The 24,826-nt window shown below is 49.2% G+C and overlaps 1 protein-coding gene across 2 annotated transcripts in view; it reads right to left on the bottom strand.

Annotated features, from left to right (window-relative positions):
* The window catches only part of KIRREL3 (kirre like nephrin family adhesion molecule 3), a 741,361-nt gene that overhangs the window by 27,422 nt on the left and 689,113 nt on the right, over nt 1-24,826 (bottom strand). For both annotated transcript variants that reach the window (XM_032772016.2, XM_032772015.2), the window contains 2 exons: nt 22,945-23,052; nt 3,916-4,025 (listed from right to left, as the gene is read on the bottom strand). In XM_032772016.2, coding sequence (XP_032627907.1) covers nt 3,916-4,025; nt 22,945-23,052 — 218 coding nt within the window. The remainder of the gene's footprint in view (nt 1-3,915; nt 4,026-22,944; nt 23,053-24,826) is intronic.

Genomic DNA, 24,826 nt, shown 5'->3' on the forward strand with positions numbered 1-24,826 from the left:
GACCAATTTTCTATACGCAGGCCTTAAAATGTATTCTAAAGGAGAGTCCATATCATATAGAGTTCTAGATTAAGGCCCGAAGGGGCCGTTAAATCCTCTAGCCCGGCCTCCCGTGGAGCATAGGCCGTGACGTTTCACCCAGTTACTTCTGTATTAAGCCCCACGACCGGTCTTTGACTAAAGCATCCTCCGGTGTCGATCGGTTTCTAGAGCTGGAGAAACCGCCACTTCTGTTACCGGTTTGTTGCAAACGGTTACTCATCTCAAGTAAAAGCTTGTGCTGCCTTATTTAAATTTGTCTGGCTTTAACTAACTAACTAACTAACTAACTAACTGCCAGCCAGCGGTTCTAGTTTTGCCCGTCTCCGCTAGATCAAAGAACCCTTTAGCACCCGGTACGTTCTCCTAACGAGGGTGAAGAAACCCCGTCGGTCATTCATAAGAACGGCCGTAGCGGCTCAGATCGACGGTTCGCCACCCCGGTATCCTGTCTTCCGACAGCAGCAAGGGCCAGACGCTTCAGAGGGAAGGAAGAGAACAGAGCATTATCGCCATCCAGCTCTGGCGGTCAGAGGTTCAGCGACACCCGGAACACGGGGTCCCATCCCTGACCATCTTGGCTAATCAATAGCCACGGATGGATCTCTCCTCCCTGAACGTATCTAATTTTTTTTGGTTTTGTTCTAAATCCAGGTATAGTTTTGGCCTCCAACAACATTCCCCGGCAGCGAGTGAGTTCCACCGGTTGGTTGACTTTGCTGCGTGAAGACATAATCGAGGCGCCCCCGTCTCGGCGATAAACTCACAAATCGTGCTCTTTAACTCTCTCCTGTAAGGCATTTGTTTCCAAGTCTTAATTTTGGTGGCTTTATTCTGCACCTTTTTCACCCTCTTATTTGAAAATGGGGGACACCAGACCCGGTCACAGTATTCCGGCACGGGTCTCATTACTGCCGTATAGAGAGGCAGAAACCCTGCCTCGTTTATACGTACGACGTCCAAGGCCCGCGTGAGCCCTTTCTGCCGCAGCATTGCCCCGGGAGCTCATGTTCGGTTGCGTGACTCTGAAACTCTTTGTTAGATTCTTTTTTTCTCCCCCAGGATATAATCTCCCATTCTTCCTTCCTAGCTGGGTGACCTTGGATTGGGCTGTCTGAAAACTAGGGCGACCAGATATCCTGATTTTTGGGTCTTTGTCTGATGGACTTCCTTTCCCTCCCCTCTGGATTTTTCGCATTTGCCGTGCGCTCACGTGAATGAAAACACATTTTGTAGAAATGGCTCTAGCTTACAAAGCAATCTCTCCCCATGCCCCTCATTCTTGACCGCTGTGCAATCTGTAATCTTACAAGCAGCGACCTTATATTTATCACCAGAGGGTGGCTATGAATGTATGTCTAAAAGCGTGAGGGACCAGTACTAATCTTGGTGGAATTCCACTAGAAAAACCCTTTGTTTCCCCAACAGCAGCTACTTTAACTTTCTTCAGTTATCTAGTTCCCGATCCATTGAAAGTGCGCTGTATCCACCGTTAGTTCCACTTCACAGAGTCAGTCATTCAGCAGGTATGCGTCTTTCCCCACATTAATCATATCAACAGAGTCTGGCACAGAAACCTGGCCTCCCGCTTACCCATCCCATGGTTGTGTGTTCAGAGGAAGCTGTTTCTTTTAGACTCATCCTCTTAAGTCAGTCCTCGGGGCAGTGCAGCTGCATCCTGGGCTGTTTGCATAGCTCGCGGCATTGCCAGGGGACTGCTAGAACTACTGCATAATGTCACCAGAGATCAGACAGGAGGGTCGTGCAGTGGCATCTCACCTTGCTATGTGCCCCCTTGTTTAAAATCTGGGTTGGCAGCTCCACCCCCAGCTTGTATTTTCCATTGATCTCATCTTGGATCGTCCCACCTGTGCCTCCACATACTCTTGCAGCTTTAAGGCCTATAGCTGCGCACTTCCCTCTAGTGTCTAGTGTCTAGTGTCTAGTGTCTAGTGTCTAGTGTCTAGTGTCTAGTGTCTAGTGTCTAGTGTCTAGTGTCTAGTGTCTAGTGTCTAGTGTCATCCCACGGGGGGGCTGGGCAAATTAATAACCCACCTCACCAAACAACTGTGCCGACAAACTGCCCTTCTCTGCAGCATGGATGGCTTGGCACTCATTTACGATAACGTGACGTGAGCGAGCAATCAAGCTGCTCCTGGATACAGACACCAGCTCATCCTACCCTTGCAGGGCAAGGGATAGCTTAAGTCATCCACGAGGCTCCCCTGGGTTCGGCCATTGGCAAGGGCATTGACCCATCCTGCAGAAGAAATCTTGGATCACGCCCGTCAAGGCCCACTGGCTCCTGTGACTGCCTCTCTCCCAACTTTGGCACAAGGCACGTCCGTTCCCCGCTCAGGCACCGGAAGAACGTGGAGCACACGCTCAAGCTAGGGTCACTTCACCCGCAATCCCCATGGAGCACGATGGATGGATCCCTCCCTAGATTGCTTCCTCAACCGCAGGGAGCTCCAGCCCTGGGCAAATGGAGTGGAGGCGGCTGCAGCCCCAAACCCCATCCTCCCCCATTGCTGCACAAGCAGCAGAAGATCTGCGGATGCGCGTTGCCTCCCACTTAGAAAGACCTTGTAAGAGCTAGTAGGCACCCCTATCCGGTGCCGAGGGCTGTGCGGTCACCTTGGCTTATGGACTCTCGCGTTGAGGGGGTGGAACTAGCAGACCTCGACGAGTGCCCAGGCTGCAGACCATGCGAGGCAAAGGTTTAGGCCATACTGTTCTCAACGCTACACTCCGGCCAAAAACCGTGTCTCTGTAACCGACCCTACGCTGGGCCTGTGCTGAGACTGCCGAGTCAGGTGCAGACCCGTTTTTGGACTCAGCTAGCCGTGCCCACCGGCTCGTTGCGCAAGGCTCCCCGACAGCCTTCTCTCGGTAAGGACGTTCCATCACCGATGACGCCGGCTACTTTAGAACCGGCGACTTAGGGGACATCTATATTGCTAAAACCTCCCAGGGCAGGGACGCTCCGAGCCCACCCCTACCTGTTCAGGCTCGTGCTACGCTGCTAAACGTAGCCGTGCCCGCTTGGAGTGGAACTCGGGCTCTGAACCCCAACACCCTCGCTGGACTTGGGTGGCTGGGCAGACCCCACCCCCACTCTCTGCCACTGAGTCATCTGCACAAAGAGGCAGCCTGTATTCACCCCCATTGGTAACGGGACAGTCTCCCGAAGGTCTCGATTGGCCCAGGGGACCCAAATTCACATGTCCCCAGAAAGACGGCACCTCCGGCTGCCCAGGGCTGTCTAGCATCACGGTGCGGCATTGGCTCGCTACCATCTGCGAGGAGCGCGCCACCGCCTGACTCGTCCGTGCCGATTCAGGCGGTTCTCCTAACGCTCTCCTAAGACGTGAGAGCCTGAGGCTCCCGCGGGTCAGGACGTGGCCCAGTGCCGTGCTGGCAGGGCACGACGCTACCGAAATTAACAATCGCTACCTGCAAACGACCGCATGCAAATACGCTTCTGGTGCGCGTATAAATCTCCAAGGCTGCTTTGCAGCCTAGCACAGTTGTTCCCCACTAATGAGTTGATGATTAGATATTGGGCAGCCTACTGTGCCTCCATTTGCAGTTTGCAGCAATTTCCTTAGGGAGGCGGCAAACTTTCCTTCCGATTAGCCCTGTGGGCTGCCGAGCTACGCTAATAAACCTCGCCCGGCTCTTCCTCTTCGTTAGCAAAGTTGCACGCAAGGAGTTTTTACGGCACTGAAACTTACGAGTCGCCGTGACGGGTGTGACATTTCGGCAGAGCGGCCGCCGCCTTCGGCGGGCGTTAGTGCACCGAGCTGCACGGGCCGGCCCTCCTCGTTGTCAAAGGTTACACAGAGGGACACGTGAAAGGGAATAAATCCTTACCAGGAGCTGCTTGATGGTCGGGTGTTCTTCCGTCTCCCTGCCTGAGGCAGGCTCCTTATGCACAATCTCGACGCGGATATCGTTCTTGGCCGAAACCACGCCTTTCAGATCTGAGCAAAGAGAGGGCAAAGGTGTGACTCGCCTGCTGTCGCGACGGCAGAGCAAACCCCCTCCCGACATACGCGATAACTGATGACGACTGTCACCGTTCTTAGATCCGATAATAAAGAAATCAACTGTCTCACCGACATGTTCTTTGTTTGCCATTTACAACGGGCAAACGTTACGTAAGCTTTGCTACACTTCACAAGGTACTTCAATAAGATGCAGAACTTGGTTACTTCACCACTGAAATGCAGCCGCCGCCGAGGTGGAGCATAGCGGTTATTTAACCACGCACTGCACAGCTTCTTGACGACGACAGGGAGTGAGGAATTTTAGCCTGTGCAGTTGAAGATAATCCTTTAGATCAAGCGTCGGAGGCCTGTAGCCTAGAATTAAAAGTGCTGTCTCTGTTCATGAGCGAGGGGGGAGGGATTATCACTGTCTCGGGTTTGAAAGAATGGAAGGTTCATAATGGGAATTCGAAAAGGGCAGAGCATCTGAGAGCTAGGCGGTCCGTGTGTGCGTCCATGTTGACCTGAAGGATCAACGTGGGACCTCTACAATACCAGCGAGATGCACAATGCAGATGGGCCACAGAAGCTGTAATAAGCCTCCTGTCCAAAATCTGGGTGCTTAGCGTGAATCTCCAAGCTTAATTACCAGCTTGGATCTTATTTCGCTGCCACCAGTCAGGATTCTGAGTACCTGATAAACTCTCCCGGGGCTCCCCCAAACCTTTCCCTGGGGGGACCCCCAAGACCCAGAAGCTCTGAGTCTTACCGGCAAGGAGAGATACCACTTGCCTTCCCCCGTCCCTCTGCCACCCAAGACTTGCCTCTCGTGAAAGAAGACTACCTGGGAGAGCGTGATGCACAATTAGCTTTACATCACGAATACCCGAGAAGCATGTCTCCTTTATTCCACAAAAGAGACCAAACCCCAAATACAAGGAAAACGGGAGATGTCCTTATTTTCCCTTCCCCTCCCACGCGACTTCTCTGGTGCTGCACCTTTACCGCCATCCGTATCGATCATTAAGAACACAAAGAGACTCCCTCCCCTTGTTCCTTAACCTACCCAGAGAGAAAAACTCAACGAGTCTTAAAAAGAAAAAAACTTTATCTAAAAAAAAAGAAAGAAAGAAAATACATAAGAATATAACTCTGCATTCAAGAGGACAATACAGGGCTATTGCTATTAAGAAATAGAAATTAATACCGTCTGATTAATAGCTCTTCAATTTAATACATTCCAGCAAATTCCAACATGGAATATACAAAATACAAGTATAACCTATTGCTTTTCCTTTTGTACTCACAACTTGGAACAGCAAGAGTAAGAAAGAGCTTGGAAGATAGTGAAAAATAAAAAAAAACCTCTTCCCTCATAGCCGAGAGAAAAACAGACAGAGCGAACAAAGCCAAACACACCCAGAACTTCCCTCCCTCACTTTGAAAAATCCGGTTTCCCGATTGGTCCTCTGGTCAGGTGTTTGGTTCCCTTTGTTAACCCTTGACAGGTAAAATCAACATTAACCCTTAGCTATCTGTTTGTGACAGAAGCTTTCTAGGGTGTGAGGCTGCAGGAATGCAGGCACAGCGATCGAGTCATCTCTAGGGGTTACCAAACGACAAGCCTTGGTTTTTACTTTCTCGGGTAGCATATTTTCACCTAAACCTCTGGCACCTAAAACGCTGGACTGGGAGTAGAACTGGGCAGGAGCTTTTCGATGGACAACGCCGATGTGTCAAAATCGATACGTGTTGCTGCGAAGGAATTTCTGGTCAAAGCCAGCGAAAGCGAAGCAGCAACAGACTGCAGAATGGACAATAGCCAAATGGTTACACGCCTCCGCTGCCTCCATCCAGCCATCCACCCTGACGCCCGCTTTCAGAAGCTCTAATTATGTTCTGATGCAGAACAAAAGCAAATTCCAAAACCCCAGTGTTTCGCAAAACAGAATTCTTGTTTCCTAGCCGGCCCTAACCGAGAGTTACAATAGACATTTTCGTGCTACTTCTGGCACATCCTCCTTTCGCTTGGCTCGGGAACCCCGGGACAAAAGCCTTCCCAAAGTTCTTCGGATCCTGGGTGATACTAGAGCACGGAGAGGCCTTGGCCACATGCGGCTAAGTAACAAAAAAAGAGTTGAGTTAACCACTGTTTGGGGAACCCCAACTGAGGCATGTGCAATCTCCCTGCAGCCCCCACATGCATTAGGAAGGGAAATGGGACTTACGGGCAGGGTTGTTTCGGGAACAGCTACTTCCTTTGCGTTTCCCAAAGGACGGCGGTAGCTCTTTGAAGAAGCTGTTTTGAAAAAGAAAACCAAAGCCCCAACCGGCAGGCCTTCGAGAGAAGAAAGCGACGCCCGAGACGCCGAGCGGCGATGGACGTGAATCTAATTAGCCAGCGCCAAACAGCTCTACCTTTCAGGTTCGCCTCCAGACCGACAGCTGGGTCTGCGGAGCAGGACTGGCTCTCGTCTCTCCAACGGCTTGAGCCAAACCCCTAGGTTCTACCACCATCACCTTACCTTGGGCCCCTTCAGAGCTACAGCCACATGTGCTCAGGCCTCCTCTAACAACAAACATTTAGAACCAACTAGATTTTGAAGGTGTTCCAAAGAGATCTGTTTAGCTCAAGGTCTTAGGCCGCTGCTCTCAAACCGTTGGCCGGTGGGCTGCGAAGCACTTGCCAGGTGCTGGATCCCGTTTGAAAGCTAAAAAATACATCCCCCGGCTTTCCCGTGAGAGCACCTACTGTAACTGGCCACGGGCAAGGTGTATGCGCGCACGATCAGGAAGGGGTGGGCACAGTTCTCCCTTGAAGTCAACCAGACGACAAAGTCTCAGGGTCCCCTAAGACTACATCTCTTGCTTCCTCACTGATCCCCTCAGGAGCTAAAAGAGACAAGTGCTAGATGGCCTGATGCTGTGCAGCACTGAGCGCCCTCAGTGGCTCACAGGATTGGACCCCGTATAGTGAGAAAAGCCTGTGGGAAAAAAAGCAGCTAATTCTCATAATTAAAGCTGGGTGAAATTGTTGGGCCAAATTCCCCGCCCCCCCCCCCGGCAACAAATACAGATTTGGGCCAACTGAAACATTTGGCAAATTCATGCTGAATTTCCCTGATTGGTTTTTGATTCTACACTGGAAGAATCTCACTCTCCTTCCCCCCCGCCCCCCACCCCCAAAATGCTTCCTTTTTGAATTTTGGAAATGGAAGTTTTCAGTTTTTGGATTTGCACTGATTTTTGGTTTGAATTTTACTTCGCTCCGTTACCACCTCCCACTCAAATAACACCTCCAAAAGAAAAACCAATGTTTCAGGTCTATTAAGTTTGACTGGAAATGAAACAAGTTTGTATTTTGATTTTTTTATTTTTGGCTCAGCCACTGAACTTCTAAAAACCAAAAAAAAAAAAAAACAAAACAGTTATTTGCATTGCTCTAATTATAAACCTTAGTGCTTTTCATCCATAGATCTCACAGCACTTAACACAGGTAGCTGAATAGACCCTTTATCTACACGGAGAAACAAAAGGCATTAAGACACAAAGTGATTTGCCCAAGGTCGTACAACAGGTCAACCTCGGAGCCAGGACAAGCTTTATCCGTGGGCCTATGCTGCCTCCAAACAAGCCACAACTGGTCAGATGAAACTGGCAGGGAATTTTGCCTAAATCGTCTGACACCGTGTGCTGTAACTCTTTTTTCTCTTATGCTAACAAGCTGGGATTCTTATCTCAGGGGCCCTATGCGGCTGAGGAGCTTTGTTTAAATCCACACCCCTGAGTGACGGTGCTAAGTTGCCTTATTGGAATGTCACGGGGGCCAGCCTTGCTAAAGTCCAGAGAGATCACGTCCACTTCTTCCCGCCCATCCCCTAGACTGATGACTCTGTCAAAGGAGGAAATTAGGCGATACAAAATTACCAACCTGCATTGGTTAAGAACAAATCACGCCAAACCAACCTATTATCCTCCAGGTTTGAACAAACTGACTTCGAGATCTGGAAAGATATGGAACAAACTGACGGGTCGATAATGCTCCTGGTCTCCTTTTTTCCCCTTTTGGATGACAGGTGTTAAGCTTGCCTTTCTCCAGTCCACCGGGCCCTCACCCAACTTCCCTGAGCTCCTAGAGATAAGCACTAATGGGTCGGAGATTGCTTCAATTAGTTCCTTAAATTCCTGACACACAGAGACCCATTCGTGGGTCACTACTCTGTGTCAGCAACTCTTGTCAGGTGTAGTAAGTACGTCAGGCCTAATACATAATGCTCTGATCAGGGTGGGCTGTAACTTTTTTACTGCCCCAAGCACGCAAAAAAACAAACAAACAAACAAAACAAACAAAAAAAAACACAAAAACAAAAAAACCACAAACAAAAAACCAACAACACACACACTGCCATAACACCCCCTCCCCCAGGAGCACCACCCAAGCCTCCCCCTCCCCCCCAAGCATCACGCCGCCCAAGGCTCTGCTCCCCCCAGCTCTGCACCGTGCCACCCAAGCCCTCCCCCTCCGAGCACCGCCCCACCCCAAGCACGCGCTTGGCCAGTTGGTGCCTGGAGCCGGCCCTGGCTCTGATCATTCATGTTCTTTCAGCAAGTATGTACGTGGTGTGTATGAAGAATTATGGATATAAACTGGAATTATGACTGTGTGTAAAGCAGACATGCCAGGGGGGAGTTGGTAAAAAGTTCTGCCTAGACAAAGGAATGCGTTTGCTTCTCCGATTGCCAGGCAGAAACAATGAAGGTCCATTTATATACCGGGTAAACAAAGCTCACGAGCAAAGGAGACAGCTTCTGGCACAGAAGAGAAACTATATCTGGGCTATAAAGCCCAAGGGTCTGAACCTCAAGTGATAAGCAAAGGAATCAACTGATCGTTACACAATATTACTGTATTAGAAAAAAAAAAAGTGTATCGCCTGAGGTATTTCATCAAAACCTAATACAAACTAGCGATTAAGACCATCATAAACTGTACGTATTAACGTTATAAAAGGAAGTATGGCTACTTGATATTAGGCTTCAGAGGGTTTTTTGTTTTTTAATTTCTAATCAATCTGTTGTTATCAGAACTAGGACGATGGAAGAATTCTTCCATCAACCTAGCTACTGCCTCTTGGAGAGATGCCTTACCCACAGCGACGTAGTTAGCGTCTACACTGGAGCGCTACAGAGGCGCAAATACAGCTGGGCAATTGTAGCAGTTTCAGTGCAGACGTAGCTTGAGAGCAGCTAGACGTATTCGAGCAAACTAAGGAAATACGGTCCAGAGAAAACTACTATCGTCAATTGGGTGCACGACTGGTTGAAAGACTGAACTCAAACAGCAGATCGATGGTTTGCCGTCAAACTGAAAGGGCTTCTCGAGTAGCGTTTCACAAAAGGTCTGTCTTGGGGCTGGTACTATTCAATTTTTCATTAATGACCTGCATGGTGGAGTGGAGAATAAGCTTAAAATTTGTAGAAGGGGAGCTGGGAGGGGTTGGAACCACTTTGAAGGGCAGGATTAGATTCTGAATGCTTTGGATCAATGGAATAATCAGTCTGAAATCAATTAGATGAAATTCAGTAAAGACAAGGGCAAAGTACTGAACTTAGGAAGGGAAAAAAAACCACACACAACTACACAATGAGGAATAAGTAAGTGGCTAGGCAGCAGCACAGCAGCACTGCTGAAGAGGACTCGGGGGTTAGAGCGGATCACAAATTGAATCGGACTCAGTGTAACGCTGTGGTGAAAAAGCCTAATCGCATTCTGGTGCGCGTTAATGGGAGCGACATATATAAAACTCAGGGGGTAATTGTCCTGCTGTATTTGCCACTAGTGGGGCCTCAGCTCGACTATTGTGTCCAGTTTGGGGCACCACCCTTTAAGGAAGATGTACACAAATTAGAGTGAGTCCAGAGGAGAAAAATGACCTATCGGGAAAGTTTGAAAGCACCGAGCACGTTTGGTCTAGAGAAGAGGAGGGACCTGGGAACGGTCTCCAAACACATTAAGGTTTGCTACAGAGAGGATGGGGATCAATTTTTCTCTACGTCCACAGAAGGCAGGATGAGAAGTAACCGACTCCATTTGCAACAAGGGAAATTAAGGGTAGGTATTAGGACAACGTGTTCTAACTACAAGAGCGGTTAAGCTCTCGAACACGTTACCCAGGGAAGTTAAGTTAAGTTGTGAAATCCCTATCATTTGAGGTTTTTAAAGATCAGGCTGGACACCCGTCAGGGCTGGTCTACAGTTACTTGGTCCTGCCTTAGTAGATGAGGCTGGTCTACATGACCTCTCCCTGCCACTTCCAGCCCTGCCTTTCTAGGATTCATCCTGGAGAAATGAATTTTCTGAAACAGGGCAGGTCCCATCACTGCACAGGCCAGACCCTCCCGTGTTTCTTCACTGCTCAGTTAATTTCTGCAACGGCTAGATGTGCTGCACTGACAGGTATGGGGTCCGAAATCGTCAGACTACACAACAGCAGCAGCACAGTGCAGCCGTCCTCCGCACGGCACCGGAGGGGTCTTTGCTAGGCACCAGAGGCCACTTGCACCTGCTTGGCCTATCCCCCTTTGGCTGTCCTTCTGACGCTGCCAAAGGGAAGCTCGTTACGGGCACTGACGTGTCCATCGGCAGCTGAGACCCACTCGATCCAGGGCACTCAACAGTTCTCAGAATTTTTGGGCCGCTACTGAACTGGACTGGACACTAGTACGGCCGAAAGGCTCCTTAGCTTGTTATCTCCTCCTCTGAGTCGCTCCATCGCTCTCATTCTATACTTTCCTTTAACCCTCTCCTGATAACATATTCCTGTAAATCCAAACCTCGCCCTCTACCCCTCACCCCTCTCAGGCTGGCACGCAGGTAAACCCCTGAAAGCAGCAGCATGGAACGTTCCAAGCCTCGAGATGCTAGAAGAATGATTTCGCTCTGGTTTTTTCTGTTGCAAGTTCTCGTAGCTTCCTTTCTGCTGTCCTAGAGTAAGACTAATGTTCCTCGGGTTGAGGCCACTGCATTTAATCACAAGGAAAAGCCAATTATTACCTTGTAGAGCCATTTCTCAGGGGGTTACCCTTACGTAACTTATCTTGTCATAAAAGTAACAATAACAGAGGTGTATTAAAACTAGTTTAAAAGATCGCCCCCCCCCCCCAAAGTAACTCTCCACTTCCTGCCTCTGTAATTGGTTTGTGAGGGGCTTTGCTGCTTCCGCGTAAAGCAGGAACGGGAATTGCCTGCCCTAATCCCTGCTATACAGGCCATAGCCGTGTCAGGCTTTTCCTGCTCTCTTGAGAAGAAAAGGGGTCCGACTAGCAGATTTCAAGAACATCTCAGCTCTGCGACGGAGAAACTCTGACGTTATGACTGGGTCACCTAGTGCCTTCCGTGAGGTGCGGCGCAGGATCGTTTGCTGCAGCACACACTACTATTGGATTCAACTCATGATTCCCCCATTAGCCTCCTGGAGAGACTAATCTACCATTTTCATCTTGCTCTACACTGAAAAGGGAGGTTGGTGCAGCTATGTTGTCACTTGGGTCTGAAAAAAAAACAGGAGAATTCTGCCATCAACCTAGCTACCACCTCTTTGGGTGTTGAGAAATCCCCTCCCGTCGCTGTAGCGAGGGTCTACGCCCCAGGCGGGCAAACTATGGCCCGTAGGACCAGCCGGCCCGGCCCCTGAGCTCCCAGCAAGGGAGGGTAGCCCTCAGCCCCTCCCCTGCTGTCCTCCCTGCCCCGCAGCCTCAGCTCGCCGTGCCGCCAGCATTCTGGGCCGCAGAGCTGTGAGCTCCTGTCGGGCAGCGCAGCGACATGGCTGGCTCTGGCCGCCAGGCCGCTGCTCTGAGTGGCATGGTAAGGGGACAGGGAGTTACATAAGGGGTAGGGGGTCCCGGGCGGCAGTCAGGGGACAGAGGGCAGTTGGACGGGGCGGAGGTTCTGGAGGTGCGGGGCTGTCAGGGGACAGGGAACAAGGTGGTTGGATAGGCATGGAAGTCACGGAGGGCCTGTCAGGGGGTCTGGGTGTGGATAGGGGTCAGGGCAGTCGGGACAGGGAGCAGAGGGGATTGGACGGGTCTGGGAGTCTGAGGATAGGGGGCAGAGGCCAGGCTGTTTGCAGGGGGGCATAACCTGCCCTACCCGCCCCTCCATACAGTTTCAGAATCCCAACGTGGCCCTCAGGCCAAAAAGTTTGCCCACCCGGGTCTACGCTGAAGTGCTACAGGACGTGCCACCGTATCATTTCAACTGTAGACAAGCCCTTATTTTTAGGGAATTCCCACTGCTATTCAGCCTAACTGTCCGTCTAGCTCGTGGTATCTTGGCTAAGTAAGGCTCCATATTTGTCACGGAAGCTACAGATTCAGTCCTTCAGAGGCCAATGCCCTCAACCGGTCATCTGCCAAGTGCATGCAACATCTGCTCTCGAAAAATGACACGCTAAGAAGAGGGAAATTTCAGATTTAGTGTCTCTCAGTGACACCAGTTTAACTGTATCCAGTTTACGTGATGAATTTTTACTAGCCCGCTAAACCACCCCTGGGATCTGAGAGTCAAGCTGGTTTTTTTGTTTCATCAACTGTACTAAGAGATCCACATACCAACTCAACTCCTTCCTTCAGTGAGGCCCATGAAACACTAGAGCCTTCACATTAGGTCACCTGCGGGACCCCTACTGCCTGCAGGTGTAACTGACTGTAACTCGGTAAGCCGTTCTGTTGCTAATGCACAAAAAGAAACAGACTCCTAGTGACCTGTCCCAGAGCTGAGCCGGCTCTGCTGGGCTAATGGCAGCCCAACACAATAAAATGTACCCGTGTCACTAAGGGCAGCGGCTCTGATGCCGAATACAAGCCGAGCAGCTCTGTCGAGTAGGAAGGTGCTATTTTTGCATACTAGAACCAATACCCCTTCCCCAGAGACGCTCTAGTCTGGGGCTCCAAGCACAGTTTTAGGGTATATACACTGGGCCACCTTTGCCAGGGATTAGCAGCCACTATCAGGGATAGGTTATCCACTGCCCTGCACCCAGGCTCCCATCATGACACACTGTGCCAGATTGTCTGACGACGCGCACCCGAGTCTTTCAAATCTGCCCATTTATAATGGGATATAGGCATCTCGTGAAAAATCTGATGCTGTACGCTCAGCTGTTTCACAGCCAATTCGGTGCCATTTTGTCCATGAGGCAAGCCAGCCTAGTCAACCGTCAGCCACATCGCTGCTACCCCAAGCGTGGCCGCGAAGCACAAAGCTTACACGCAGCCCTTCCTCCTCTGGCATTCTGAGCGGCGCGTCTGATTAGCACAACTGCCTCCCGCACACATTGTTTATCAAGTGCCAGCCCAACAGCGTCCCTGTGACACCATCTGCTGCCTGAGCAGGCTTTGACCCCATAAATCTGTTTCAACAAAGTGGCGAGAGCTCCCTTCTGTCCGAGTGGGGAACGGAACTGTTGGAGCAGCTTCCCAGACGGAAGATGGGCTGTGTGACAGATGGCTGCACAGGAACAAATGCCCTGCACCGAGCTTGGCCAATTGATCTGTTTTCCTCATTTATTCATTCATTTTGGACCACGATCTGAGCCTCTTTTGGCTTCGGCCTGTTAAAACCGAAGTTATTGAAAGGAAATCTCACTTTTTGGCTAGGGTCCATTACATCTCTGATGTGGCCTCCACCAGGGGACTCTTGCCTAACTTGGTAGGGGGACAAGCTCTGTGATTTAACAGGCATGCACCATTCATAACGCCGAGGAGCACCCTAATCCAGTTAAGAGTATAGGAGGCCCAGGTCGAGTGCCAACCCTGCCTAGACGTTGGCCTGGAGTTGAGCCAAGTATCTATTGACGCATGGCCCCAATCGTTGTATTACCCGCATGCCTCTTACATCCATGGCTTTATCGGCCACGCCCCTGTGAGATGGAGAACCATCACCACCCTCATTTTACAGATGGGGAAACCGAGGCACAGCCAGGTGAAGCGACTTGCCCCAGGTCACGCAGAGAATTCAGTGGCAGAACCACGAGCTGAGCCCAGTTCTCCCGAGTGCGGCGCTTTAATCGCAACTGCCTGTTCTTGGTTTCACGTGGGCAATGATTTGGAGGGCATGACTCAGGCCCTCCCTACAGACCCTACAACTACCGGCCTCAGTACTTGGTCTGCTGGGCTAACGACAAGATCTGCTCTGCTGTGCAGGGCTCCCATCTGTTAATTAGCAAGGTGGATATTTATTCCTCTGCTTTTCCCTTGCTGTATATTTTTGAGGCGATGCAGCATGTGCTATTGTGCCTCTACACCCCTGTATTCACACACTATTGCAGTGCTGTTTGGACAAACTACGCCCGGTGAGGTCTCGCTTCAAACTGACAGCACGCTGGTCGTTAATATCATTGGAAAATGCATGCGTTAGCCTTGTATGTGAAGTTACGAATTCCTGCCGTACGATGTAACTAGACCTGGGGTTTAAGAAGACAGCCTAGGTAAAGGTGATAAGGGCTGTCCTAGACAAAGGCCCATTTACATATTAGCCATAAACAAGGCGAGCAAGCAAAACTAGTGGGGTTTGTTTTGAGCCTGAACTCAAAGGCCAGAATATTAACATGGCTCCTGCACCCCAGAGAGGCCCAGGAGACTAAGCTCCCAGGAGGCCTCCCTGTCTTTGAGAACAAAGGCAATTCTTTGCGAGTATGAGGGAGAGAGAGAGATGCCACCTTCTTCTTCTTCTTATGAAGATGAGAGAAACCACCACCTCATACTTCCGTGGAAGGTCGTGACAGCCAGCCAGCCAGCCGTGCTGGACCAAAAGTAATTGGTGAGCAAAACCATCTTAAACAAGGACTGTAGCTTCCTCCATTAAGTTTTATATGTGTTTTCACTTCTATTTGCTGGTAACCAGCTCTGCCGTTATTTATTGTACTTGGCATCCCTTAACCTATGGCCCGTTGTGAATAAACTTTAATCTAAACCAACCCAGGACTGCATATGAAATTAAGGAATTGTTAAATCCCGTTAAGGTGGCAAACTGTCGGGTATAGTCTCTTTAAGGTGCAAGCAAACCTTATTCTTCTTTCTCGGCGTGCTCCAGGAGGGGGGCTGGCCACTTTCATACAGGTGATTTTAGGGACAGTCAGAACCGGTGCTGTCTTGGGGTCATCCTGCCAGGTGTGACCAAAGCTAGTGGATGCAGGGTGGGGCTGTTGTTTCGTAGGCAGGCTGCTGAGGTCCGAAGCATTGACCTACAGCTGCGCGGCACAGACATGCAGGATTCAGCATGCTTGTCTGCTGGCTGGCTGTGACCAGAGCATTTAAGGCACTCAGGGTTACAGGCAGGCAGTGACACGGCCCCTCATTGCTCTGGACTGCGCCCCAAAAGGCAACAGACATACATTTCAAGTGTAGCTTGCTTCACGCTCACTTGTTTTTTTTTCATGCCACTCATGGGGCCAAGATCCGCTCTCGGTTACAACCATGCAGCCTCACTGAAATCCACAGAAGCTTTGTACATTCAGAACCGCGTCATTTCTTGAGGTGCCCGGTCTGGAGCCCCAAGTTTAAAAAGCACTCAAGCGCAGCAGCAGTGCAACCCCGCCCGCTGCCCCGGCAGTGATAACAGCCGTTATCCCGATTATACAGACGGGGCGCAGAGGCACAAAGAGACAAAGGCCCAGATCCTCAGAGGTGCTGTTGAAACCAGGGGGTGGAAGGTGCCTGAACACCTTTGAGGATGTGGGAAAAAAGTGGAGATGTTCCTTTGCTGAAGGGCATGAGGAATCTTTGAGAGCTAAGGCTGATGAGACCAAGCGGACCTACCAAAGCACAGAGCCAGACAGCAGGCAACCTCTGAATTCTACTCCAAAGGTTTGCGAGAGCAGGCAGCAGCACACCAGTTGCTATTCCAACTGTCGTAGTCTTTGAGTAACTGACACGTTCAATCTCTGGCGTTGCTGCCCGCTCTAAGCCTTGGCTGCCTCCGTTGCATATCTGATCTATCATCATCGCATTCATGGTAGAACGTATGTCCCGTAAAGAACCCACCACCATCCGGTTCCATCAAATAAGAAGCGTATAATGAGCCACATGCACCCCCCTCCTCGGAACGATACAGTGCACGCGTGACTATCTACAAGCGACAGGGAAAAGCATGGCCGATTACATCTGACTATTGACACGGTAACAACAATTTGGGCCAATTTTCTGCCGGGCTGCTTGAATCGCACATCGTTGCTGAACGATCCCAGCAAAACTGAACCGGCTCGTCTCCGGTCCATCACAACCGGTTACCGAAATGCAAGATGAATGACCGCCCAAGATTGAATTTGCTAATATCTGCCAGAGCCGCTAATGGGGTTTGGGAGAGTTCAAAACCAGACGTCATTATTGCTCTTAAAAGCGCATACGTTGCTGCTGCTGTACGAGGCCAGCCGTTTGTTACCCAAGTCCAGGAGGAATTGGGGCTCTTTGATTTCTTTGCAAACAATCAAAAAGGAAAACCAACCGCATTTCACTGGCAACCAAACAAAGAGCTTACGAACAGCTTTGGCGGGGCTGTTTCTGTGGCAGAGTCCCTATCGCTGGAAGCACTGTCAAGGATTACTTCTTCTCAAACGCCGTTTTAGATGCTCAAAACAATCACGCTCCTTTCCCTGACGATATGATCCTTTTTCATTTAGCCAACAATCGTGCTTTAACTTCTCTGTGGTTTTTTTAATGAGGCAACATGATCCTGAGCCGTTTACCCCTTCATTCCTTTACCTGCGCCTTTCATGTTGTTTTAATTTAGAGTCCCACTGCAGCAAAGCACATAACGCCTTAGGCCCTACATAAACAATAGAGACTGGAATTTCTTATTATGAACATGCATATTTTAGAATGATAAAGTGGACAAAAAAAAAAAAATAGAATCTGGAACACACTTTGCACCCGCTCCTACATCAGAGGCCAAAACTACTTCAAGATTTGTATCCTGCCTGTATGACATAACTTTACCGGGGGAGTGCAAAGCACTCTGGAACATTCTGTAGCCACGTGTGATAAACATATTACCTCGGTGTCACGCTGGTGACTTCAGTATAGAATTCCTCTGTGAATTACCCTGCTCGCTTCTTACATACCGGCACAAGGGATTAAAGCACAGGCGAAGGAGACAGGGTGATGCTGGGCGAGTGGGTAAGGCTCCCACAGCACAAGTGGGTATTGCAGCCAGCATTCCCTGCAGTGTAGACAAGTCTCAGCCCTCAAGACTCCAGCAGGCCAGTGGTCTGCAGACCCTCTGCTGGATGAGGCCACCATCAGTGTCGCTCTACGAACAGATTGGCCAGCTGTCAGGCTGCTCATAGACTCGTAGGTCAGAAGGGACCAACATGATCATCCAGTCTGACCTCCTGCACAAAGCAGGCCACAGAACCCTACCCATCCACTTTTATAACAACCCCTAACCCATGACTGAGTTATTGAAGTCCTCAGAATTGTGTTGAAAGACCCGCCTCAAGAGAAGACCTCAAGACCTGCAGAGAATGCACCAGCAAGCGACCCATGCCCCACGCTGCAGAGGAAGGCAAAACCCCAAGGCCCCTGCCAATCCGCCCTGGAGGAAAATTCCTTCCCGACCCCAAATATGGCGACCGGCTAAACCCTGAGCATGTGGGCAAGACTCACCAGCCAGCACCTAGGAAAGAATTCTCTGCAGTAACTCAGATCCCATCCCATCCGACATCCCTCACAGACCATTGAGCAGATTATCTGCCGATAATCCAGATCACTCACCCACTTGCTGCAGAACAATGATACAATTACTGCTGTGCTCTATGAAATCTCACTTTATGCCCATCATCCAACTCAAGCATGGACAATTACTATTTCCATCACACACTGACCAGGCACACTAACGGCCACAGAAACCTTCCTACAAGGCTACAGGAAGGATTCTACATGGACTCCTCCTGATTGGTTGAACACAGACCAGATACTGCACATACGAGCTGCTTAACCGCTGACGTAGTCAATTACTTAAGGGCCTGAAATTGTGAGAAAGTTAGGCATCATCTAATGCCCAAACTACCGTAAGCCTTCTCATAGCCATTGTGGACCACCACACAAGGATCATTCCACAAGCCTGCCAGGAAGAGCAACTCATGACACGAATTCACAGAACTATTCACAAACAAGCGATCAAAGTAAGGTTGGCGTGAGATAAGTCATTCATTGACGTACCTAAGTACTTAGAGCTATAGAATAAGAGTAGACTGTTAAGGCAAACTACTGAGAGTCACCCTAACATTCTAACATGCCATTCAGCTGTCTTGCTTACTCTGCATTTTTCAACTGATGGCGGCTACCGTGAAACTACGAAATCTAGCAGCACCATCTGCCTCAATAGCTGTAAAAACACTCCCACTAGATTACACAGCATCACGGACTTCACACAATCTTAACAAGACACTTAGCTCCTAGATAGTACATATCCACGCGGCTATCTGAGATACTAATATCTGACTACCCAGAAGACCCATAACCGTCGTTATTCCCCCCGCCACTTTCCGTTTATGCCAGGCTAAACACAACGAGTTCATTCACGCGCATGCGATCACTGAGTCTCCCTGTATCCACTTGGCGCAAGGGGATTGCTCTAATGTCCTATGCGAGCTTTCATCATTCACCGCTACACCTTGCAAGGCACCTCCAGCTATCTTTGAGACACCGTCTCTGAACTGTTCAGGTCTTTTGATTCGTGACTTTCCTACCGTTGAAACACATATCGCGGTGTATGGCATGACTTCTTACCAAAAAAAATTATCTCCGAGGCCCACTATGGACTCGAGAAAGCTTACTTTCCACCAGGTTGGGGTCTCACCCCAACATTCCAACGACCAGAAGCATGGAACTTATACAAGAAGCAGCGTACTGGAACGTATTCAACAACCAATTCTCACCATGCAAACCTCTGCTGGCTGAGAGATCTTTATGTGACCTTGTCTCACCGCACAACTATTTCAGATTTTGGGGACGATTTCTATACCGTCCCCAGAGTCTGGCGGCGGCTAAACCCTGCTATGCTAATTTCGCTTTTTTGTACACCAGGCCATGGCCAGCACACTATAGTCGCCACGTTAGAGATTGTTGTATTGCGCTGTATGTACGATACAACAGCTCGGGCTCCTCTAATGCGCCCTACGCACTCCTCTAAGCTTACTATTCACTGAGAGATGACATTCTTCACCATTCTGGCATCCCCATGCGCGCTAAGGAGCCTCGTCGGTGATATTCCCAAATCTAGAAATTCGCGTAACAGTTTATCACGCAACACCACTACCATACACTTAACCATATGCATAATCTCGGACCAGTCACACACCTAAAGATGTCCACACCTGCCATCCTGTGAGCATCTATCTATTCCACTATGCTATATAAAGCATGTACATAACAATACCCTAATAATTTCATCCTAATACTAATTAAACTCCATTTTACAACCGGTGGTGCGAAAGCCATATCTACCTGAACTAATGACATAACTACCACCTAGCGCGCTCTCCTAGCTTTCACTAGACTCACAGCAGTACACATCGCAATATTGTCATATCACCCAGCTACGCCGAAGCCAAGATAAACAGCATTTCTCCATATGTGTGCTCTACAGTACAGCAGAAACAACTATATAACTTAGCCACAACAGGATCTTCTACTCAGATGTTCCTTAAAACTACAATACCCACCTGGGGCAAATGAGAAACAGAGACAAGCGGCCACAAGGGCTTCACTCTCAGCTAGAAGTCCACCCTACACAGGACAGGCCCAACTAAAGGAAGTCAAGGTCAGTAAAGACACACAAACAGTCTTAAGACTCATAGCAACTCTAGCGAGCTCCCCCAAACTAAAAACCGCATCTCCCACGCTGGCATCATCACAAGGAATCTACAGCTACGCTTCAGACAAGGATGATAACCTCACTCCCTCACTTCAGGCCAGACGACTGAGGAGAGACAGGCCATCCATGCTTACAGACACGCTCTCTCACGCAACTGACGCATACCGCGCTGGACACGCGCTAGCCATCAGCCCTTGAACCATTCCTTATCACCACCACACACACATCACAGAAAAGTAACCCAGGAACCAAATCCTGGCAGCAAACGCCCATTTGGCCAACTCTATCTGCAATATCTTCAAGGACAACTACAGGACCTTAAACACATCAGTAACAGCCATAAGGGGGCTCGTTCACCTACCGACACAGCTTTCGCCAAAATGTCATATATATGCCATCCCCGCATACGAGTTCAGTTATCCAAAGTTCACACCCCCTTAGTACTCAGATTTTGTGCCCCAAATACTGGACCAGTGCTCTAAACAATAAATGTGGACACAAAATCGATTATGAAGAATGTAACATTCAACAAACCAAGTAATGAGAGCACTTCAATGCGTCCACACTGGAACTTGGACACGCTTACTGAGAACAGAACACTTCTGAAAAAGTTGAGACACATTCTTTAGCATCTAACAAAAAAAACTTACAAAAAAAGACATTCAAATTGAGGAAACTGCAGACCCCTGGAATTAATTTGCAAACTTGACCGAAATAGGCCTGAATAAAGATATGGGAGTGGCTGGGGTCACTACAAAAATAATTGTTCCCCTCTGATATTCACCCATTCTTGTCACTGGTTGGGACTGGGCCACATACACCCCAGCGAATTGGTCCTCTATATCAGGACTATGGGACCCCCCACTGATTAGGAGACAACTCCCCACTGTTTACCCATTGTGCTGTCTAAAAAGATAGTAGACGTGTCTACTTATTCACGGATCGGTTCTAGTTCAATCTGCATAGAACGAGAATCGTTATAAGCCCAATGAAAGCTTCATGCTATAACACTTATAAGTTTGAAAAGATCTGCATCGGTATGGGCGATGAGGCTCACTACGCCGCAATAGTACTTACTCATTGAGTTCTTTCTTCACTACGTACTCAATGGTCGCCTTTTACAGCGTCCACTCTAATCGGGCTCCTTTAAAATTTTTTTCCACACGCACCACGAGCATGCCCTTATCTTGTCTCCTGTACTCTTGTGTGCAAAGGTCCCTCTGAGAGCAACTTTGCGGTATGAGAAACGAACTGAGGGAGGTATGCGAACTCGAACTAGGCTCTTAATACTAATCTTGCGGAGCAGAGACACGAGGTATTGTGTTAGTTGGCCGGCGTCTATTCTTGTAGGTATACGAAACAGGGCAACACTCGAACGCCGTTTAAAAGGGTGCACATAGAGTCCTCCCACGTGTACGTACAATCCCGCGAGTTTACCATAGATTGATTAAAAATTCTCGCTAACTGGCTCGGCAATTTCGTGCGCGAACAGTTTCCTTTAAATTCCTTGATGGAGATTGTCGGGCCCTCTGATGTTTGTCCATTGGGCTGTTCAAGAGGTTGGCCTCTAAGCCTTTCAAGAATGCGGTAATATCCACTCTCCCATATCTCCATTCCCGCGTTTACCATCCCTCCATCGTCCCTAACATCCTCACTAGTCTATTAAAGACTGAGACAAAGTACTTATTTAGATATTGGGCCATGCCTAGAGTTTATCCTAACCTCCGTTCCATCCTCAGGGTATAGCGGCCACACTTCTTCTTTCCTTTGTTTTCATTATTATTTATGTGGCCTGTAGACCTTTACTATTGGTTTTTTCCTTTGCAAGGTCCAGTTTACGGCGGGCTTTAGCCTCTCGTCACTTTAATCCTACCTTGTTCTGACCTCACTAAGGTACCATTCCCTTGCTTCCGCCTTTTTCATCCCTGTAGCTTTCTGCTTTTCCTAATCCCTGGACTCTCTGAGATGCTTGCTCATCAGCTTGGCCTGCAAACTCCTGCCATGGTTTTTTTCCCCCTTTCCTTGGGATGGCGGCTTCCGACAGTTTTTCCCGCAGCTTGACTTAAAATAATTCCAGGCCTCCTCCGCATAATCCAAAGTTTCTCCGTCCAAATCCACTTCCTAACTAATTTTCTTAACCTTTAAAATAGCCCTTGAGAAGTCAAAACCTAATCCAGAATCTCCTTTGTTTATCCTGCATCTAGTGTTTGAACTGAACAGCTCATGATTCACTCGAAACCAGGTTGTCCCCTACCGAACCATTTTCTTCTACGAGGTCCTACGCTACCAAAACCAAAATCTAAAATGGCATCGCCCTCTCGTCGTACTTCAACTACTTGGTGAAGAAATCCATCCGCTATCACGTCCAGAAAAATCTGACCCCTATTATTCTTGCAAGCACTTGTCCTCCAGTCTATATCTGGGAAGTTGAAGTCTCCCATGATCACACATTTCCCCTGATGCATTGTGGGTCGGGTTGCCACCACCTCTGCATGACATCTCCCCGAGACAAGAGTTTGGCACAGTCTGCTAGCTCAGGGGGCTGGCCCTGGGATAGGCGACTTGTTGCTGCTACAGGCTCAGCCCAGAGATGAGGGACCCAAAGAGTTGGTTGCCATCGATTGATTGGCTAATCTCAGACAAGTTCTTAGCAGGCAGGTGTCCCCATCAGCCTACAGACCTGGCAGAGCCATGGATTTGCACTCACCTTTCATCCCGAGATCAAGGGAGGGACAGCACCTTGGAAGCTCCTGCTGCCGTCCCCCGTGCTCTCATAAAATATCAGGGTTGGAAGGGACCTCGGCCGGTCACCTAGGTCCAACCCCCTGCTCAATGCAGGGCCGATCCCCCAGACAGATTTTTTGCCTCCAATCCCTAAATGGCACCCTCAAGGATTGAGCTCACAACCCTGGGTTTAGCGGGCCAATGTTCAAACCACCGAGCCATCCCTCCTCTGTATATACAAGTGAGCTCGGTTTCCAGGACTCTCAGTTTGCCCCAGCGCTTGCGTTTAAAATGAAAGAAAGGGAAGGCACTTACTTCTCTGCGAGCGTGCACAGCAGAAGGCTACGATGGTGGCCATCAGCACCAGGAATGCCACGCCGGCCCCCACAGCGACACCTATGATCACCGCCATCGGCACCGACTCTGCAAGAGGAACGAAGGAGCCAGTGAAGTGCAAAAGTGTCCGAGGATCACTTTCCCCTGCCCTGCTGCCTAAGCCCCCCTGGCTGCCATAACCCCACCCCTGGCGCGTGTTGGGTCTGTGCACTGGCTTCTTAGCTCTCCTACCCATCCCCGCCCAATAACTATGCTGGTTTTGGACCGCGTAGGTGACGCATAGTGCAACACAAATAAGCTTGACTGTAACTTGACTGTCCTCGGGAGGACACAGGGTGTCGGAGAGAAGACACGTACAAGTATGACTCGCTTTGCTGGCCCCTGGATAGCTCCGTTGCTCTGCTCTAAATGGGGCTGGGGGTGGGATTCCAAAGAGTCCTCCGAAACGTAAGGTCAGCTGTATTGGCTGAGCTGTGTCGGGAGGCGAAGACTGGAAGAGCAGGGTGCTGCAACTCAAGATGAAGGTGCCTCGGCTGGGCTCTGGATTGGAACAGCGGAGCTGGTGGAGTGATCAGGGAGAGGCTGCTCCATGCTTGTGTACTTATGCCCATGATGAATTTGCTTTTTAGCTCCCCGTTGGGATTTCCAGCCTGCAAAGCTGATTTTTGGAAGCAGTGCCAGACCACAATTTTGCAAAAGAAGAAAAAAAACAAAACAAACAAACACACAACAAATCATTTTTAGGGGAGTTTGTAAGTTGGTCCCAACAATCTTGTGATCCCCTGGCAAATCTCTAACGAGATCATCACCCAAGCACTTCTACTGAATAGCTCGTGTTACTATCGCAAGTATTTAACACAATTATATCTAGTTGTCTACATTTAATGCTGCCCAGGTCTGACCCAAACCTCACTGAAGGCAGAAGAAAGACTCCCACTGACATCAGGGGGCTTTGGGTAAGAGGTCTTCTAAATAGCAGGTAGCCTTGCAGTGAGATCCATTTCCTTGGGAGTTGCATCATGCCGCACCATCAAAGCTCATTTCCGTCTCGTTCTGGGGACCCCACCGCCAGAGGTCACTCTGCCCTCATGGCAAAGGATGTCGTGCACGCTGCTAACTTCCCTGGGCTTATTCCATTTTAGACACTAGCTACCTATTACTGCCAAAAATCCCAGCAGAGGGCAGCAGAGGACAAGCAGAAGGGATTAAGAAAAAGAAGGCAGCTCGAGAATTATTGCAAGAAAGAAACAGCCAAGCTGGAATCAGATTTATGTCCCTTTCTTCTTGTTATTTTTAGAGATGGAACCGACCAAACTATGGTTTAGCACATTCTTCTCTACATTTATGAGGAACTGGGGAAAGGGGGAGCCTATATAGGAAGGATAGGCTCCACCTAAACCAAAGTGGAACCAGATTGCTGGCACCTGATCACAGAGCAGTTTTTAAACTAAAGGCTGGGGGAAAGCCGACAGGTGCGGAGGAGCACGTGGTTTGAGTGGAGACATCCCTTAGGGAGATTCTTGATGTCCTCATAAGGAGGAGAGGATGGAAGATGATGATAAAATACAGGCAGGTTCTGCTGAGAAACAGTCAAATGAAGAACAGTCCCATTCAATTACATCTTGTAATGGCAGACAGCTAAAAAGTGACATTTTTTAAAGTGCTTACATACAAGTGCTGGAAGTCTAGATAAGAAGCTGGGTGAACTAGAGTGCCTCGTATTCAATGAGGATATTGATATAATAGGCATCACAGAATGGAGGATAACCATTGGGACACAGTAATATAAAATATATCGGAAGGACAGTAATGGTCATGCTGGGGGGGGAGTGCCACTATATGTGAAAGAAAGCGTAGAATC

This window comes from Chelonoidis abingdonii, chromosome 18, assembly GCF_003597395.2.
Source record: "Chelonoidis abingdonii isolate Lonesome George chromosome 18, CheloAbing_2.0, whole genome shotgun sequence".
NCBI classification, from domain to species: domain Eukaryota; kingdom Metazoa; phylum Chordata; order Testudines; family Testudinidae; genus Chelonoidis; species Chelonoidis abingdonii.